Below are 20377 nucleotides of genomic sequence, written 5' to 3' on the forward strand. Positions count from 1 at the left end.
ACGCCTCTCCTCTCTTCTGGGGCCCATCGAATGGGGCCCAGTCCAGGGCGTGGCCTGCAGTGTTCAGCGTTCCTTGGGAAGGATTTGAGCTGAGGATGAGGAGCCAAGAGCTCATATATTCATTCTTCTGCACCTTCTGCGATCCCAAGAGTCTACAAGGCCCAGGAGTGACTCCGAGTATGGGGATCAGGGCTGGGGAGAGATGGGCAGGGCTTCCTGTCCATGCTCCACCCACCTCCCTCGTGTGCAGGTGCCATGGGTAGCTGTGGAGGTGTTGTGCACGCTGCCTGTCAGGGTGCAGCCTCTGAAATCAGATACACCAAGGAGCGTTCAGGGCCAAGGAGATACCAGGGGCCTCTGGAGGAGCCGAGGGTGCACGGGAAGAATGTGTTCTGGGGGCAGGGGAGGGACTCTTATGGGACAGGGATGGAGTCCTGCAAGGGAGGGAGAGGGGTGCTGATTTTGGAGGACTTTGGAGGAGGGGTAACTTGTAAAGTACACCCCTCCCCGTCTCTGCTTAGGCTGACCCAGCTATCCCACTCAGAGCAGTCCTTCAAGGAGGACAGTCCTTCATCCTGAACTCCAGCTTCCTGAGAGCTCTGCTGACAAATGTCAAGCGAGGCTGCGGGCTGGTCTTCTTCCCTGCAGGAATGGGCATGTTTCCTGCCCAGAGCCGGATGTACCACTTCCCTAAGAGCTGGAGGGGGAAGCCACTCCTCAGCAGGAATGAAGGGGCAGAGAGGCTGGGGCTGGATGGGAGCAGAGGCGGTGCAGGGCTTGGTTAGAGTCTCTCCATAGGCAGGGTGGTTCTGAGCCCTGTAAGAAACGCGAACTCCCATGGACAGGCAGGCTCTCTCATTAGCAGGTTGAGCTGGACAGGCAGAAGCAGACAGGCCTCTCCTGAATGGTATTTCCTCTGGGAGGGGCTCATCTCCGAAGTTTCTGAGAGGTTTCTGGAATGGCCAGATGGAATCTTTCAGTGTAGGAGGAGGAGACAGGAGGACAGGTAAGGCCTAGAGTGAACAGAACTTTGTTTGGGTGAATGGATGGATGGATGGATGTAAGAATGGGTGGATGTGTGGATGTATGTGTGTAAGATTGGGTGGATGAGTGGAAGGAAGGATGGATGAGTAGTTAGGTAGATGGGGAAATGGGTGGATGGGTGGATAGAAGGATGGGTGGATGGACAGATGGAAGATAGATGGATGGGTAGCTAGTAGGTATATGGATAGGTGGATTGGTGACTGGAAGGCTGGATGGGTGGATGGGTGGATGAGTGGATGAGAAAACAGAAAGGTGGGTAGATGGGTAGGTGAAAACAGGAGGGTGGGTAGATGGGTGGTTGTGTGGAAGGATGGATGGGTGGATGGTAGATGGGAGAACAGTTGAGTGTGTGGATGAGTGGCTGGGTGGATAGAAGGATGGAAGGACTGTATTCCTAGTAAGCCTGGTTTCCCTCTGCTGATCACAATCAGCACTGCAAGGGTGTGAGTGGCCCCAGAGTCCCAGCGCTGCATCCTTCCTCTGTGGTGCTGCCTCTTCTAAAGATTAGACTCATCAGTGCTCCCCAGAAGCCAGTGAAGAGTGCTGACCCTGTCTGCACAGGTAAAAGACAGCCTCAGGGTCCTTGGACACCTGACTCCCGCACCAGCCTCACTGCCAGCTCCAACCTTGCTCCTGTTCCTGGTATCCACACGGCCTTCATCTCGTTGGTTGCCTGTGCCCAGGACCTTACGTGCTCATGTGCACGCATATATTCGGGTCTGTTCATGTACACGTTTTCACAAGTTGTTGGTGCATAGAAAAGCAGTTCAAGATGTCTACTTCCTGAGTTTTCACTAGGAGTTGAACTAGCACAATTAGTTCTATGTTTGAGGCCTAAAATTAAGTATTTTGTTAAAAAGTTATTAACAAAAAATGGATTTGGCTGGGAAAATAATTATGTCTAAATATAAATATTCTTGCAAGGATTATGTCTGAATATAAATTTGTAAATGGAGGAAGGAAAGAAGGCGAGAATGAGTCAGTAAGTAAGGGAAGGAAAAAGACAAAGAGACTTGTAAGTATAATATATATATAGATAGATATAGCTAGCTAGCTAGCTAGATAGATGTGTGTGTGTGTGTGTATAGCATCAGTGAATATAAATGGAAAACCATTACTTGACTATGATACATTATGTATCGTGTTAATATAAAGACCCTCCAGCTGTGCATGAGCTCTGCTGGGCGCTGGCCTCTTGGCTGAAGCCCCTGTGTGCCTCACATCCTTGTCTGCCATCACAGCAGTCATCAAAACCTGGCTTTGTGGGTGGCACATTTGCAGGAAGCAACCAGGGGACCCTGGGGGCGCATCTGCAACCACAGCCCTGCCAGGCTCTCCCTGGTCTTTGTGCAGCACCAGAAGGGATCAGAACATGGCTGGGTCCTCAGTGCTTCCTGACTGCTTCCAGGCATTCCTCCCTCCAAGCAAACCCCACCAAAGGGCCTCACAGACAGGCAGAGTCACCAGGGAATGCTGAAGCCCTTTATTGTGAAATACAGGGAAGGGGAGGGAAGAGGCAGATAGTGGAGGGGGCTGGTTCCATGTCCCCTAGGATAAGACACTGGGTCTGCTGCCACACCATGGGCCTTGAGACCGGGAAGAGGAGGAGTGTTCGCGGGGCCAGGAAGGGAGAAAAGAAGAGAGATGCTGGCTCTTGGGGCCCCATCCACCAGATCACAGTGAGGCTGCCCGCTGCGTGCGAGGAGGAACGGTGACGTCAGCCAATGCAACGACCAGGGCAAGATGCCAGCAGGTGTCCCCTGGGTCTGTCCTCATCTGGGCCAGGACCGTGGGCAGGGTCTCTAACCTCACAGGGGGGACGTGGGAATTCTGAGGCCTACAGCATGGCTGCCACCCTCCCACTGAGGGGCGGGGGAGGTCTTGGGTGTGCTGCCGGGGTGCAGGAGTTGGGAGGGGCCGTACTCTCCTCCAGCAACCCACCTCTGGAGCGCAGAGGGTGGACGGTCCTGCCCTGAAACTGGAATCACATTCCGGAAGGAAACCTGAGCTCTGCGCTCACGGGCAAAGATTTCTGCCGAAGCAGAGCCCGCACCCTTCGGGGCGCCGGGGCGGTGGGGTTCCCCCTGTCCAGGCAGGAGTGGGGTGCTAGACCACAGAGGCTCTGGAGGCTCACTCACCCCCAGCACCGGGGGTGTTGTCCAATGTATCTGACACTCACCTCTTAATCACTTCCCGGAGAGCAGGTTTCTGTGAAAGAAAGATTCAAGATTCAGACCCCGGCAGCTCACTCAAGACCCCCAGTTCCTCCATCGCCAGCATCTCCTACGATCCCAGAGGGACAGTCAGGATGCAAGGCAGCCTGACCCCGGGAAGTGATGCAGTGACCTTCCCTCCATGCGGTCTGGGGGTGCTAGGCGGGGGCCTCTTTCCTACCTCTTTGTTTGGGAATGACGATGTTCTCTGTGTTGAGACCTCTGGCTCCTGTGACATTCTCAAAGTCCTCCAGGGCTTCCTGGTTGAAGTCAGGGTCGGTGCCTGCAGGTGAGGATGGCGGAGACAGGAGTGTGAGTGACTGTTGGCATATCACCCCAGCCTGCAGGACTGAGCAGGCTGGGCTGGGGGAGGCCCCAGGCAAGGGCCTGGGGGTGGGCCTGGAGCCTGGCTAGGCGAGGACCACCAGGTGACAGTCCCACCACAGTCCACGGCAGCTGGGCTGGGACACAGGGCCACTCTCCGTTCAGCACCCTGTGCCTGGCCCAGGGCAGGAGCGGTGGCAGGACCAATGCGCCCTGGAGGAGCCGGCACCCGTCCATGGGTCTCGGGGCACCGCGCCTTCCTCTGCTCCCTGCTCACACACACCTGGCCCTGGGGAGGACGCAGGAGGGTCCTGGGCCTTTCTGTCTGTCCGGGAAGGGTGCTGGCACCCAGAGCTGCTCAGAGGTGAGCTGCATGCAGGCCTCTCTTCCCATTCCTGTCTGGTGCCCACCAGGCACCCCTCGGCAAAGGGGCCCAAGGTTTGCTCTAGTGGCCTCAGCCCCTCCTGTCGCAGGGTGACTTCTGGAGGCCCGTAGATCACGTGACTCACCCACAAGTTTAGCCGTTCGGATCCGATGTCCGTGCAGGTCAGTCACGCCATAGAGGATGTAATGGCCCTCCACGGCCGACTTAATGATTTGTACCACATACTTGCCACCATCTGCAGAGGACGGGGACAACCAGTCCTGAGTAAGGACCAGATCCTGCAGCAGCATGGGTGTAAGATCATTCAGCACCCAGCACCCAGTGCTCAGCACTTGGCACCTAGCACCCAGCACCCAGCACTCAGCTCCCAGCACCCAGCACCCAGCTGGGAAAAGTGCTCAGCATCCAGCCCCTGGCAGCCTGGCAGCAGGTCTCACCACGTCCTCCCTGGGCTGATGTCCAGGCCAGGATGTCCACACACACCAGAGTGGTGCCCACATCCTGAGTCTGGGAGCCCCAGCAAAAAGCCCAGGGCAGCCGTGCTGCTCACCCTGCTCTAGGCTCAGCCATCACCACTGGGAAAGCCTGCACTGTCCAGGCTGAGGACAGTGTGGGTCTTGACGGCAAATTGAGCCATGGGAGCTAAGGGTGTGTGCAAACAAGTGCCGAATGGAGAGAAAGGTTCTCTGACTGAAAGGCCACCCTGAGCAGATGCTGGCCGCTCCCCGCTGGGACTGGGGAGCAGCTGTGAGGGGCTGTGGACTCACAGGCGGTGTATTTTCCGGGTTCCTCAGTTTCCTGCAGGGTCACACTCACATCGTGGCACTGATCCGCAACCCTGGAAAACCAGCTCAGTGAGCAGCACTGTCCGGCCCAGGACCTCTCCTGAGGGTAGTGGGACCACGCGTGCCCATGCAGGCCCAGGGAGGAGTGGGCTCCTTCATTCCAGGTCCAGGCAGCCCTCCATGTCACATGGAGGCCATAGCTCCATGCCTCACCTCCGCCTGGCTGTGCTCCTGCCCCACAGGGGACCTGGGTCTGCCTTTCCCTCAGACACCAGTGTTGCCCCCAACCCTCGCCCTGCTCAGTTCCTGTCCTGGCGGTCTGCTATGCCTAGAGACGGATTGACAGCTCCCAACACCTGGTCCCATAAAAGAAATGTCGGTGAATGTGAGGTCCCGGGGATCCCCAAAACACAGGGTGAATGTCTTCCCAGGACCCGAGCACCATCTTGCTGTTCAAGCGGAAGCCCCCCCACATGGATGCAGAGGGGATGAAAGGTTGGAAGGACACAGGGGTCTGCACAGGGACTGCAGAGGTGTCCATGCACTGCCTTGCCAAGGCTTCTCCTTGGTCTCTTCCACCCTTTCTGGTCAGTCTGCAAACCTTGTGTTGAAGAGCAGCAATTTGCTATGATAATGAACAAGTCTAGGGCCATAAGCCCAGTCTGCCAGCTCTGGTTGGGTCTGTGAGTGACGCTAATATCCCCCAAGGGACTGGATGGACAACAGCTGTTCTTTACCAAGTAGAAAGTAGGTGCCAGTCCACCCAGCCCACTGGGCCTGCTCTAGAGCTTCAACAACCCAGGGTCCATCTGATCAAGGCACCCACAGTGGCACAGTAGCCCCTGGAACAAAAGCCCCTGGATTTGAGAAGAGATGTGAGGCACTGTTGGCCTGCCCCACCAGCTCCTGGCTCTTCTATGTGGGTAGAAAAAGGCTGGGCAGGTCACGGCCTCATGGCCGGCAGGCACTCACCTGATCATGAACTTGATTTTCAGGTTGCCCCCATCCAGGATCTTGATGGCCATGGGGGTCACAGACACAGACCCTTGCCTTCCCCCAGGAATCTCCTTGTCGAATATGACAGCCTTCAAATACCACGTCCCTAAGTCCTAGAGAAGATACTCAGCTGTCACCCCTGTAAGGGCTTGTCCTCTGGTCTTAGGCCTGGACTCTACCTTCATCTCCAAGGTGTGCAGACATGGGGCCTGTTCCAGTCCTCCTCCCATCCCAAACCACTTTCCACTGTCCCAGGCCACCTACGTGCAGGCCCTGAGTCCCTGTAGGTCAGCCAGGGCTACAGGCTCCCTCCATCCCAGGGAAGACAGCGGTGTCCCCCTCCCATGCTAGCCCTTCTGAACCCTAGGCCCCCCTGGACCAGTCACACGGCTCTCTGTCTCATGCTCTGTTAGGCCTGAGATTCAGGCCATGGCCCTAAAGTGAGGGTCTCCTTGGATGTAGGTAGGAATGGGACCTTCAGCCAGAGGTCTCAGTCCCCTTCTACAGCTGTCCCCTCCTAATGGAGACTCACCTCTTGCTCTTCTTCCTCCACAACCGGAAAGCCCTGCACCTGCAGGACAGCAAGGAGGCCCAGGCCGAAGATCAGGAACAGGGTCTTCATATCTGAGGTCTGCTCTCACGACTGTCCAACAGCTCGATCGTGGGGCTGGGAGAGTCTGTGCTAGTTCCTCACTGGGAACCAGCTGCCTTTATACCACTGGGTCCTGGAACCAGGGAACTTGGCACAGAGGACAGGCCTGTCCCTTCCTGACCACAAACATGGCCAGCTTTGCAGTGGAGGGTAAATGTCATTATTGTTGGAAGTCACTGAACAGCAGCGTTCCACCCCAAGGACGGGGTGGCTGGCCAGAGGAGTGGACACAGACGAGAGCTGGCAGGAAAGGAATGGAGGTGTGTGGCTTCCTGTGTGGGGAGATCCTGAGGGATCCCACCCCACATGGCAACTCTGGCTGCCACAGAGGGAGCTGGTAGGAACCAGAGTCCCCTGAACTAGGCCCTCCATTCCCCTATCCCTGGGCAAGCCAGCTTCATCCTAGATAAAGAGGGACCCTGCTGGTACAGGAAATCATGTGCATGCCCTCCTGGGGAAGGTGTGCACAAAGCCCCTCTGGTCCATACACCACATGGTCAGACACTGAGGGAACTAAGACAGGTGTGTTACACGCGTGTGCTTACCTGCACACAGTGAGCAATGGGAATGAAGTGCTGGCTGTAAGGAGCTGCTGGTTCTAGACTGAAGCTGGCAGAGTGCTAGGGGTCATCTTCTGAGGAATGGGTCTCAGAGACCCCTCCCCCTTTTATTCAGTCTTGGGGCTTGAACTCAGGTGCTGTCCCTGAGCTCTTTTGCTCAAGGCTAGCACTCTATCACAGCACCACTTCCAGTTTTTGTTTTGTTTTGAGTGGTTAATTGGAGATAAGAATCTCATGATGATTTTTCTACCCAGGCTGACTTTGAACTGTGATCCTCAGATCTCAGCCTCCTGAGTGGTTAGGATTATAGGTGTGAGCCCAGCTCAGAGGCCCTTCTGATGTGTTCTTGGTAACAGATCTCTGAAACAGAGTAGCCACTGTGGAAAACAACTTGGAATTTCCCCAAATTGTTAAGCAGGGAGTCATTTACACTCCTTGTGTACAGCTGAGGCACCCTTGTTTATTAAAGCTTGTGGTAGCATCATTCTTAGTAATCCTAAAGTAGAAATAAGCTAGTCTTATCAAGTGAAGAAGAGTTAAAAGATGGTTTATCTATGGAATGTCCAGCACACAGACACACAGACACAGACACAGACACAGACACAGAAACACACACACACACACACACACACACACACACACACACACACACACACACACACAATCCCCCCAAAACAAACGAAGCTTTGATCCATGCTCCAATGTAACAATCCTGGAAACATCATCCTCAGGGAAAGAAGCCGGTCATAAAGTCATACCCTGTGTGGTCCCCCTCACAAGAAATGAGAAGAACAGAGGAGCCTATAAATGGACTTATGTTTCCAGCTGTGGTGGGGTTGAAGCTTGGTTGCTAATGGATGAAAAAGACCTTGTTGGGATATGAGGATGTTCTAAAACTAGACTGTGCTGATGGCTGCACAGCTCTGCAAAGGGACCGAAAACCATCGCTTGTACATCTGAGGCGGATGGGCTTACGGGATGTGAGTCATTGCAATGAAATCACTCCAAGTCCCCGATCCGACGTGACCAAGAAATGACTCTGCCTCTACCTGAAGCAAAGAGAGAAGAGAGAACAGAAAACACCCCACAGAGGTGGGGTGGGCTCTCATGGGAGCGTGAAGCAGCTCACGTCATGGCCACCCATCCCCTGGTAGAGGAGCCAAGTCTGTTGAAGCCACCGTGACAGGAATGCTGAGGCTGGCTTGCCCTGGAGCCCTGAATACACACTCATTGGGGAGTCAGGATTTCCTGTTCAGAGCGAAGCGTGTTTTATCTCTGATGCTGAAAGGTCATTCTATTGCCTGTCAAATGCTTCACGGCTCGTGGTTGGAACTCCGCAGCGGAGCTGCCTCTGATGGTGTCTATGGCTATTTTGACCCTCCCACCTTCCCCTGACCCTCAACACACTTTTCTCTCAGTTTTCTGTCTCCAGCATAGCCATTTCATCATTCAGAGTACCCACTCAGCACAGCTGGTCTCCTCAACTGGATTACTTTGGATGTGTGAGCGGTGGAGAAAGCACTGGGCAGAGTTCAAGGGATGCGTGCCCAACAGGCTTTGGAGAAAATATAGTTAAAGATTAGCATATCTTAGCCAAGCATCAGTGGCTCACGCCTGTCATCTTAGCTACACAGGAGGCTGAGATCTGAGGATCATGGTTCAAAGCCAGCCTGGGCAGGAAAGTCCGTGAGACTTTTATCTCCAATAAACCACCAGAAAATCGGAAGTGGAGCTGTGACTCAAGCGGTAGAGCACTCGCCTTGAGCTGAAGAGCTCAGGGACAGAGTTCAAGCCCCATGACTGACCAAAAAAAAAAAAAAATCAGCGTATCTACATGCAGATTTGAGTAGACTCAGACCCGGAGTTTCAGGTAGCACTAGGGACACACAACATGGAGGTAGACATATCTAACCTTTCACCCCACTTCAGATGAGCACCAGACATCTACAGGTTCCGGAGAAAGGTCAGTGCTTCCAGCGAGAGAGGCCTTACACTCCTACATCACCCCGCAGGCAGCCGTCATCCTAGCCCACAGCGTGGGCTCCAAAAATAGTGGTTTCTTTTTAGGTTAGCTCAGACCTTGTGGGGCTAGAGGATTTGCACAGGTGTTTTATTTGTTTGTTTTCTTATTTCTTTTTAGTTACAGCAAGGGGGGGAAAGAGAGAGAGAGAGGGGAGAGAGAGAGAGAGAGAGAGAGAGAGAGAGAGAGAGAGAGAGAGAGAGAGAGAGAGAGAGAGAGAGAGAGAGAGAGAGAGAAGACTGTGATTCTGCTCCCATCGATTGCCACCTCTGTAGATTCTGGTGCTTACTGAGGGCAAGTGCTGGCACAAGGTTTTTCCTGGGTACTAGTTACTCCTTGCATTTGTCATCGACATGGCCATCACCACCTTACCAACTGGAACTATAACAAGGGGCTCCGCACCTGTAAACATTGGTTTTTTTTTTTTTTGCCTATCAATTGTGTTGTGACAAAGGAAATGGAAGCATGCTTATAACTCAGAAGAAGTCACTGCCTGTTGGCCACAGATCTGCCTTTTGTCCCCTTCCCTTCAACCCCACGTGTCTCCGTGGAACATAAGCTGGTGAGCGGGGGAGAAGATGCTGCCCAGTGCATGGAAGACCAAGGTGCCACCAGAAGATTAGCAGGTGGCAGGGGTTTGAGGAAGAATGGTTCTTGGATCTATGGCCACTGGTGTGGCATGGAGCATGTTTCCCAGCCTGGCCTGTGGGCACGTTCGTGGTGGAGGGTGGCTGTGTCCTCTGCGTCCTCCAAGCCCTTCCCTCGTCTGGAGAGCAGCTCCACGGAGGCTGCCACACTGGCGGCTGTGACTGTACATGGGAACACATGCACGGCACAAGCCTCTGTGCTAAGAAAGCTGCCCAAGGCTGACTCTCACAGCCGCATTCAAATACAGGTGCTATCATCCCTGCTAGCTCAGGCAGTGCCTCTGCATCCACGCTATTTGGGGGGTGGGGTGGGAGTAAGGCTGTGAGTTTTCAACAGCAAGGTGTTGCCAGAAGGATGAGAATGGAAGTGTGAGAAATGGATGGTATACAGAGAAGAACTAGACACCTTCTGATCTGTAGTAGGGCTCTGGAGAGAACTCCACCTGATAACCTTTCCCTAGGGAACTAGATTTGGTCACGTGCCAGTTCCTATTTCTCATTCACTGCATGGCGGTTGTGCAGTTACAAGCAGATGGATAGCTAGGTCTTTTTTCTATTTTCCCTGCTTGATGATGTGGCTGTATTTAATTTTTCTTTAAAGCATTTTTGAGCAGGGCGCTGGTGGCTTACACCTGTAATCCTAGCTACTCAGGGGGCTGAGGTTTGAGGATTGTGGTTCCAAGCCAGCTCTGGCAGGAAAGTCTATGAGACTCTTATCTCCAATAAACCACTCAGAAAACCAGAAGTGGCGCTGTGGCTCAAGTGCTCGCCTTGAGCTGAAGAGCTGAGGGACAGCGCCCAGGCCCAGAGTTCAAGCCCCATGACTGACCAAAAAAAAAAAAAAAGGATTTTTGGTGTTCTGACCTCTGGAAGTTGTGGCTAAGAGCCAGACCTTTGGCAGATAAAGTTTCTTCTTCTTCTTCTTCTTCTTCTTCTTCTTCTTCTTCTTCTTCTTCTTCTTCTTCTTCTTCTTCTTCTTCTTCTTCTTCTTCTTCTTCTTGTCCTTCTTCTTCTTCTTCTTCTCTCATCATCATCATCATCATCATCATCATCATCATCATCATCATCATCGTCATCATTGTAATGGGCATTACTATATCTATTAGCTAATTCCCAGACAGTAAAATCCTCACATTCAAGACCCCTATTTTCAGGCATATGGCCCACAACTCCCACCTTCCTCTATAGCTTATACCTGGGTCACTATCTGTTATTAGGGAGCAGACCACCAGGGACCATCCTGGGCGAAGAGGCTCTGGAATCCCATCACTGGTAGATGCTCCGTTGCCTTCTGACCCTTGGCCTTGTTCTTTCTGCCCTCACTAACACCCCCCCCCATCCCCCGCCAGATTCGACCTCAACCTCTATCTTGTGTTAGTCTGCTTGCCCAATGCTTTGGTGCTATACTGTCTACAGTGTAAAGGAATCCACCTGCTCAGATAGCCATGCTCAAGGAGAGCTGACCCTACTTCAGATACCTGCCAGGGACAAGTTCAGGATTTGATAGAAAGACACACTTCACACATGTAGCTCCTTGGCTTTGTACACATAGGAGCTTGCAGCCATTCTTCCATGAAGGGGACAAGGAAAAAACTGGTCACACAGTAGAAAGTGTAGGACAAAAGACAACAGCAGCTCTGTCACCAGAAAGAAGCCAAATATCGTCTGGCCCAGAAAACACACTCATGTCTCAGGCATAAGAGGACAAAATGGCTAAGTGCAAAGTTTTGGAGACTAGGATCTGTGTTCCTTGCTACTTCCAGTGGGGACAGGTTGGCCTCCAACGGTCTTGGAAGCACCTGTCAGGATTCCACCCACATGGATCCCTATGGCAGATGCGTTTCGCCTGGGATGGAGAAGGCCCAGGCCTGGGATTTCAACCCAAGGGTGGATGCATCTCCTCCCAGCACACCTGACACAGACATGCTTGGCCGCTTCTTCTAGAAGAGCAAATGGTTGGGAAGCACACAGCTCCTTCTGCAGGGGTCAGGCTCAACGAGTGAGAAGCATCCACGTGGACAATACCACACATCCATATAGACAATACCACGTAGTTGGGGAAGAAGCTAAGAAAACCAGTGTGCAGGGAACCTAGCCTTTCTGTAGCCATCTGGAAACTCCCTGACTGCTGGCAGGCCGCATCCCACTCAGCTTCCTTCTCATGTCCTTCCTTTTGAATGCTCCTAGGGCTGGAAATCAGGGCTATCCTGTCCCAGAGCTTTTTGGCTTCAGACTAGTGCTCCAGCACTGGAAGTAATACTCTGATTCTGCCTTTTGGCAGGTCTTTGGAGATGAGAGTCTCAAGACCATCCTGGCTGGGCTGGCTTGGAGCCACAATCCTTGGATCTCAGCTTTCTGAGTAGCTGACCGATGTGAGCCACAGGCTGCCGACGGCTGGCTGCCTGTTCTGGAGCTCCTTGGGAAGTCACCAGCCTGGTACAGGTGCAGTCGTCAACCAGGCTGCCATGGCCCATCAGGTGTTCCTGGCAGAGCTAGACACAGGGGTCTAGTCGTCCTGGGCAGGTCTGAGTCCCCAGGGCCTGTTCTCTGAGGCTCAGCCCTTCCTATCTGACTGTGGAGCAGAGGAACACGTGGCCAGGAGTTTGGGTGGCATTGTCTACACCACGCTGGGGGACCCCAGGCATTGCTTGAGTAGCATTAGGTTCCTGTCCCTGCTCCCCTGGCAAGCGTCCCCTGTGGGAGGGAGTGCCTCAGTGATGTGTGGCCCTTCCTGTGCCAGGTGAGACAGGGACCTAGAGCCTGAACAGCCGAGGACCTGGCAGGAAGCAGCTCCTGAGGGCATCCCCAGGGAGCGGGGCTGTGGGGGCTGGGAGCCCCCGAGAGACAGTCATGTCCAGGGGCACATGTGGAGGGGGAGGGGCGTGCTTATGACCCCACGTGTATGTGTCTCCCCCACAGTGGGCTCTGCTGCCTCCAAGTCTATCCACCTGGGGACAGTGGGCTGGGGGTCGGGGCCGGGGTCATGCTGGCCAGTGGTGGTCATGGTGTAGGCCAGGCCAAGGCACCAACAGCACACTCTGGAGAGCTTTGGTGTGAAGCAAGAGCTCAAGGGCCAGGCGTGCAGAGATGACCTCACACCCTGACAATGGGTCAGAGAACTTAGAACCCTGGTGGCTTGAGGCAACCACAGTCCACACGAGCCCCTACGGAGAACTTGTGTGGATCGTTATCTCTTGAGAAAATGTTTGGCTTTTGTTGTACTGGTGGATGCCTAGGCCTGAGCGAAGAGCGGAGAGGATGCTGGGGCCGCTTGGGTCGACGCTTGGCGCGCGCTGGCCTCTGCCGCCGCCTCTCCAGATTGTGCCGGAGGAATTCGCAGGTGACAGGGGCAGTGCAGGCAGGAAACCTCCCATCTCCCTGCTCGTCACCCGCTCTCCCTGCGGGGTGTGCCTCTGTGTGTGTGCGGGCCTGTGTGTGCGTGCCTCTGTGTGTGTGTGTGTGTGTGTGGTCAGTGGTGTCTGGGTATTTGAGTCGGGTGTGTGGCCATGAGTGACTTGTAGTTGTCTGGATGCCACTTGAACTGCCCCTCCTTGGTTCTCCTCCAGCATGGTCCTGACCCGTCCACAGACACGGACGAGGCCGGCGGGGCAGAGTTCCTCCAGGCAGGCACACTGGAGGAGCAGGTGGAGCGCTTGGTGCCTGCCCAATTGCAGGAGGACTCCATGTTTATCCACGCCTTCCTCAATACCTACAGGGAGGTGGCGGACACCCCGCAGGTCCTGGACCTGCTGTTCACAAGGTGAGCGCCAACTCCAACCGCATGGGAGCCCTCACCTGCAGTGGCAGCCTTGGCAATGGAGCTGGCAAGTGGGTGCTCACAGAAACTCGTTGGCTGGCGCTTGCCAGTGTGTGGAGAATCATGCAGGGAGATCACAGGCCGGCACCATGCAGGGTCCCGTCCAGGACTGTGGGCCGTGCTTTGTGACTCTGCTTCTCTGAGGCTGCAGACAAAGCAGAGTGTCTGGTTGGCCAGAGGGAAACGATTCTCTCTGCGAGGAGGGACCCAACCTAGGTGTGGACAGAGCAGGGCTGGCGGGGCAGAGGGAGGGTGTCTGGGCTCCCAGGATCATCAGGCAGCAGCAGCTTGTGCGCATCGTGGCACATAGGAAGGAGCTCCAGGGGAAGGTTTGATTTCCAGGCCCTGAGCGGAGTGGAGAGAGAAGAGCAGGGAGGTGCTGGCTGCCCCGGGCTGGCCAGTGACGCTCAAATCCTCACCAGGTTCAGCACTTGTGAAGCGCCCATGGGCCCCTCCGGACAGATGGACACCCTCGCCCACTCCTGCGAGGATGTCATCCCTCGGGACCAGCTCTGTCAGTGAGTGGGCTTTGGTCTCCTTGGAGGGCGCGTGGCTCCACAGTGGTGACAAGTGTGTGTGTGTGTGTATTGGGGCGCAGGAGGGACGGCTGGGCCAACTCCGGAGCCCTAACCTCTTGTGCTTATCCCTAGAACTTGAGCTGTGGAGCTTCTTCTAGAGCCAGGAGGAAGAAAGCAGGCTGGGGGGGTGTTTTGAGCAGGAGTAGAGGGTGGGGCTCAGGGCTGAGACCCCCACTCCCACCGCCATGTACATCCATCGTCCACAGAGCCCGAGCCATGCAGGCTTCTCCCAGCACACCATGAGCCCCAGAGTAGGGCCAGGGTCATCTGTGCTTGGTCACAGCCCTCAGCAGGTGTGAGGCATGTGTGTCAAAGCGCAGGGCAATGCTGTGGCACCCACACACAGAAGGAGAACAGTGTGGATGTAGCTAGATGACGCAGTGGGGCTCATGGGGAATGAGGCAGCAGACTCTGCACAGAGGTCCACCAGAACCCTATGCATGTCAGGCTGGACAACAAGCCGTGTTGCTGACCATGTGTAGAGGCCCAGGGGAGCGAGGAGGAAGGGGCTGCAAGGTGCAGAGGAGGACAGAGCTGCTGGCCCAGCATTTGGTCGTGGATCTCTCCCTTGAGTTTCTCTTCAGGCCTTTCCTGGGCCAGCCTGCCACTGGTGCCACAGCCCCAAGGTGCTGGTGTTGGGTGTGCTGGTCTCTGCAAGGACCGCCACCATCACAGTGGCGAGAGGGAGACCAGGGGCCATGCTGGCCTGGAGTCCGAGTCTGCTCCCCACCCATGTGCCCCTAGTGCCATCACGTGCCTCCTGGGCTCCTGGCTGGACTTGCATCCGGAGGACTTCCTGGCCCCCGCACAGCTTCCCTGCCTCCAGCGCCTCCTGACTCACCTGAGGCTGCATATGCCGGACTCTGACATGGAGCGCCATGTCTCCCATGTCCTGGCCCAGCTGCAGATGGAGACACCCAGCCAGGACGAAGCTACGGGTGTGGAGCCTGGGCCTGAGACACAGCCTGTGCAGGGGTGGAAGGGGCAGGGCAGCCCTGGGAGGAGGCTCCCAAACCCGCCATGGGCCAGCAGCCAGAGGAGCCTGAGGCCCACCGTGGGCTCAGGAGGGAGGTTGAGCAGTGGGGTGTGTGGTTTCCCACGCTGGGAAAGCTCAGGGAGGAGGGTCTGGTGGACTCTTGAAAACCCCGAGCAAAGCAGGCATGGAGAAGGTCTTGTCTCCTCTTGCAGCTCCAGTGGTAGCCCCAGTGCTTGTTGTCACCCCCACTTCAGAGCCCCCCTCGGCTCCATCAGAGACATTGGCCGCCAGGCCAGGGGGAGGAGCAGCATGGGGTTCCCAGGCGGAGGCCCCTGCGGCCTCGAATGTGGCCTGCAGTCCTGGGGGAGCCAAAGCCCCCTGTGTGGAGGAAGAGCCAGCTTCCACGTCAGCTCTGGAGCCGAGTCCTGATGGGGCCAGAGCAGCCAGGGGAGAAGCAGAGTCACCTGCCAGCTTGACTTCAGCGCTCAGCGCCCAGGGAGCAGCAGCGGCCGGAGCTCAGCTGGAGCCCCATTACCCCATGCCCAATGTGGAGGAAACAGCAGTGTCTGCTGAGGAGATGGAGCCACGGAACAGCTTGGCTCCCGTGCTGGGGTCCCAGCGAGCAGCAGAACCTGTTGCTGGGGAGGAGCCAGTGTCCATCTCCGCTCCAGGTCCTGAACAAGCCACCTTCAGTGCAGACCCGCAGATGCTTCTGCACTTGGCTGAGCTGCTTTTACTAATTGGAGCGCCAGTTGTACTGCTCTCGCTGGTGGCAATTGTAATTGTGCTCCTGTGGGTTGTCAGAGAAGTAAGATCTACGGCTCTGGAGGGCAGTGATGACGGAGCTCCACCGAGGAGCACTGACAGCGAGCCGTGTGCCACCGCGGCTGCCGGTCTCACTCCCCGAGAAGCCAGCTTCAGAGCTGAGCGAGAGATGTTTGTCACCCTGGTGCAAATTCTCTTTCTCGCCGGAGGGCCAGTTAGGGGACTCTTATATCTAGGGCTATTAATGGTATTGCTTTCTGCAATAAGAGCCCTAGGCCCTTGCTCAGACTCTGATCGATCTGGTCCCTTGGCTGAGGGGCACAGCGCTTCACTTGCTGACAGGGAGCCCAGCTTCACCACAGCCCCAGTTTTTCATGCCCAAGGAGTAGCCTCCATTGGGGAGCTGGATGTGCTTGTCACCTTGACACTGCTGCTCTACTTCACAGGAGCACCACCTCTGCTGCTCTTTCTCATCGCAGTATCCACTCTGTGGCGCTGTGTGGGGAGAGCACTAGGTCGGTGTGCACAGTCCCAGCCATCCTCCAACTTGGCTGCGGTGCACAGCGGTCATGGAGCACCAGCCTCCAGGGCTGCCGCAGAGCCACCTGTCACCTCGGCTCCAGGGGTCAGTGCTAGACATCCAGGCTCCAGGTCGGAGCTGGAGGTTTATCTGCCCTTGGTAAACATGATCTTTTTGGCCCTAATACCAATTGTTCCCCTGTGTGTTGGAGCAGCATTAGTACTGGTGCTGTACCACCTAGAAGGAAGGGCACCCCAAAGACCAGCAGGGAGTGCTGAGGCAGAGCCAGCCTGTACTTGTGCTGGTTTTCTCCGTCCCACCCAAGTCAGCTTCAGTGCAGAGCTGAAGCCGCTGCTTGTCTTGGCTGTGCAGCTTTTTCTGGTAGGAGCACCAGATGAGCTCATTTTGCTGGTGGGACTCCTGACACTCTGGAGCTGCCTCATGAGAGCACTAGGCTCTTGTGCCACATGGGAGGCAGCTTCCACCATGTCTCCCGTGCCCAGGGCAGACGGAGCCCCAGTGAGGAGCACTGACAGCGAGCCGTGTGCCACCTCGGCTCCCGTTCTCACCCCCGGAGAAGCCCGCTTCAGAGCTGAACTGGGGGTGTTTGTCGTTCTGACTCTGGTCGAGTTTTTGTTAGGGGGACCAGCTGGGGTGCTGTCTGTTTTAGGGCTACTAACCATAGTACTATGTGTGGTGAGAGCAGTAGGTGCTTGTGTCCAGTCCCAGCCATCCGCCAACTTGGCTGTGGTGCACAGCGGTCACGGAGCACCAGCCTCCAGGGCTGCCACAGAGCCACCTGTCACCTCGGCTCCAGGGGTCAGTCCTGGAGAACCAGGCTCCAGGGTAGAGCTTTGGGTCCTTCTGCCCTTGGCCGTCATGATTTCCCTGGTGCCCACCCCAGCTCTGACACTGTGTGTTGGAGGAGCTGCAGCTCTGGTGCTCTACCTAATAGCAGCACCAGCACCCCAAAGACCTGCAGGGAGTGCTGCGATGGAGCCAGCTTCCACCGAGCCGCTGGAGCTCAGGCCTGAGGACCCAGCCGCCTCCGGGTGTGAGAGCATCTCGTCCCACCTAGATGCCAGTGGTGTGCGTCCAGACCCCACCAGCTCCCAGTGCTGAGATGGAGGCCCCTTGCGGCTCAGCTCCGCTGCTCCACCCGGAGCGAGCACCAGGCACCAGTGCTTCCATCGAGCCCGCAGTCCGCACGGAGCATTCCTCCAACTTGGCTCCCTCTGCTTCTTGGGAATCTGAGCCGGATCGGCATCCTTTCCAGCCCAAGAAGCTTGCCAGCCTCCCGTGTTGCCAGAGAGTGCGCACAGCGTGGAGATGCCTCGAGTCCCGTCTGTCCTTCCCCGCTGGGCAGCAGCGCAGCTCACATGGATGGATGTGGTGAGGGGCTGGGCAGAGCTGGATGTGGTAGGGGCGGGTTTCCGGTAACTTCTGCTTTCTGGGCCCCTGCTTCCTTCCCCTGGGGCCATGGTTTGTGGCCCCATCCGAGCTCCAGCATGCCTACAACCTCACGTAGGAGCACTTGCTGAAGTGCAACCCTGAAGAGCAGCTGAGCCCCCGCCCCTCCCAGGAGCTGTGCGGAATCAAGCACTGGGCCAGACACAGGGGCAGCCAGGGCGCAGCCCACCCTGTGGTCCAGTGGACCTGTGGAGCTGCAGTGCTCATTAGGCAGGCACCTGCTGTGCACCCATGGCTGTCCAGGCCAGTCTTGGGATGGGCCTCGTCCTAGGGCTAGGTCCTGTGCAAGTGGGCCAGGAGACAGACATGAGGTGGCTGGGCCAGGGCTCAAAGGGGTGGCCTGGGATGTGCCGGTCTCTGGGAGGACTCAGAAGACTTAGGGAAAACAGTGCTCTCCTTGCCCACCTTGGAATCCTGATGGTCCCGTGGGGGCTGGGTGGAATGGAGGGTCAGCACCGCAGATCCAGAGCCTCCCAGTGGCTGCAGTGTCTTCCTCCGTGCTCTGAGCTCCATGCTCTACTGTGGGCTCAGATGGGGCCCTGGGCCTGGGACTGTGGAGTGTGTGTGACGGGACCTGGTGACCTCGGCGCTCTTCCCCAGGAGCTGTTGCAGAAGGCAGTGCCCAGCCTCTGCCTGGGCTCCATCTGGTCCCAGAGGCACAGCAGGTTGAGGAGCACTTGGCCCCCACCATCCAGGCCACCGAGGCCCACGTTAACGTGTGTTCCTGCCCAATCACCACCTGCGTTGAATTCCTCAGCACGAAGGAGCCAGACAGGGCGCGGGTGGTGGCACCTTGGCTCCAGGAGGCCGTGGTATGCTGCAGGCTGTGCTGCCCAGGGCCTCTCCCTCTCTCTGCACCTTTCTCTTGTCTGGGTGTGGGCAGTGTGGTCACCAGCCTGTGTGGAGCTCAGATCCTCCTGGCCAGGCCCGGGCTTCCCAGGCCCAGCCTCTCTCAGGCCCCTCCCTGACTGGCTGCTCTCTGGGTTCTGCCACTCAGCCAGTGGCGGAGGCCAAATCCTGCTGGGTGGTAGGAGTCCCTGCCCAAGGCCTGTCCCTCCGGCAGGCCTCTCTCAGCCAGGCCTCTGCCCAAGGGCCAGGGCAGGATGTGGCCCAGTGCCAGGCAAGGCTCAGGCAATCTTCCTCCCCAGGATGCAGAGCCCTGCGGAACTTCACTCTACACGCCATGGTCTCTGCCCTGCAGACTGCAGCCATCCTGCTCATGGACAGGACTTGGCAGGAGATCCGCAGGTGGGCCCCTGACTCCTGGGGACATGCTCTGCCAGCACACAGGGCAGCCATCGCCCTTCCCAAGCCCCTGCCCACAGGGCACACTGGGGAAGCCGGCTGGGCGCGAGCTACCTCGGCCCAGCCAGGGCAATCCTCGGCAGCATATGGCAGCTCCTTTCCGCCTGAAACTCCCAAACACAAAATGGGTGCTGGCGCACAGGCACACGGCCACACGCACTCACGCGGGCACTGGAGCTGTGTAGTGTGTGTCTTGTGGCCACACATCTCTTTCCAGTTAGTTGAAATCAGAGCAGAGCTGCCTGGTGGGTTGGGTGGCACAGCATTGTGCCAGAATGGCAAATCCCCTCCCGGCCTGTGAGTCTTTGGAGCTCAGTAAAACCCTTTGGAGCCTCTTGTGTGGCTTTTGGGAAGTTGGCCTCCCACACAAAATAGAGACCAACTACCTCCCCTCCCCCACTCAACTGTCACCTTCTCTCTGCCCCTCCTACAGATCCAGCTTGCTTTCATTTCCCAAGCTGGCAGGCAGGATTTCTGCAGTAAAAAAGGACTCCAAGAGCAGAGAGCTGCTGAGAAAGGTATGGAGGAGGAGGGGAAGGCAGAGGACAGAGGTGGATGGGTGCTCACGCGGGAATCAGTGCCCTGCTGCTGGGGTGTGTGAAGCGTGGCTTGCTCTTCTCTTGGGGAGGAAGGCAAAGGAGGATTCTGTGAGGCCCTTATGCAGGTCGGGCCCGTGGAGCCCTAGCAGCCTGTGGGGATGGGATGCTGTGGGGCAACACAGGGTGGTCCTCGGAAGCAAGTAGCTCCAGGACTGAGGACTGCTCCTCCCCGAGGGCCCCAGCATTACACTGGTTGCCAAATGTGCTCTAGGCCCGGGGTAAGTGGCAGCCCTTCCCAAACCATGCTGTGCTGATTCCGGGATGCCTCCGACTGGCTCGAGGTACTGTCCAGAAGAGGCCTGCTCTGATGAGAGGCTTTCAGGGCTGCCCGTGGGCCACCTAGGGCCCTCTGGGCTCTGTGCAAACCTCCAGACCCAGCATGACCACCTGCAAGCACTGCGGGGCTCTGAGGTCTTGGTGGGAGCAGAGGCTGCGCATGCTCTCACGCGAACTGAGCAGTCCTAGCACAGAGCAGCAGCTGTGGACTGCCCAGGGCCCGCTACCTCACGCCTCCAGGCCTACTTCCTCCTAAGCCAAAAGCACATCTGAGTATTGCCGATCAAAGCTAGGCTGGCAGTCAAATCTGTGAGCTGAACTCTCCAAAATGGGAAAAGGAGCCGTGGCTCAAGGGCTAGAGCTCCAGCTCCAAGCTTCAGAGGTCAAGGACCACACAGGCCCTGCCATCTATCCCTAGAACTGAAAGAACCCTAGGCAAAGAGAC

At 56.6% G+C, this 20377-nt stretch overlaps 1 protein-coding gene across 1 annotated transcript; it reads right to left on the reverse strand.

The window, feature by feature from the left end:
- Positions 1-2664: 2664 nt before the first annotated feature.
- Positions 2665-6369, reverse strand: LOC138815827 (von Ebner gland protein 1-like). The gene is made up of 7 exons (XM_070005181.1): positions 6280-6369; positions 5724-5860; positions 4734-4804; positions 4091-4201; positions 3439-3540; positions 3224-3252; positions 2665-2736 (listed from the first exon to the last, which is right to left on the reverse strand). Exons 1-6 carry the CDS (start codon positions 6367-6369, stop codon positions 3227-3229), a joined length of 537 nt encoding a protein of 178 aa, XP_069861282.1. The 3' UTR covers positions 2665-2736; positions 3224-3226.
- Between the last annotated feature and the right edge of the window lie 14008 nt (positions 6370-20377).

This window comes from Dipodomys merriami, unplaced genomic scaffold (genome assembly GCF_024711535.1).
Source record: "Dipodomys merriami isolate MVZ:Mamm:240054 unplaced genomic scaffold, mDipMer1.0.p SCAF_11, whole genome shotgun sequence".
NCBI classification, from domain to species: Eukaryota; Metazoa; Chordata; class Mammalia; order Rodentia; family Heteromyidae; genus Dipodomys; species Dipodomys merriami.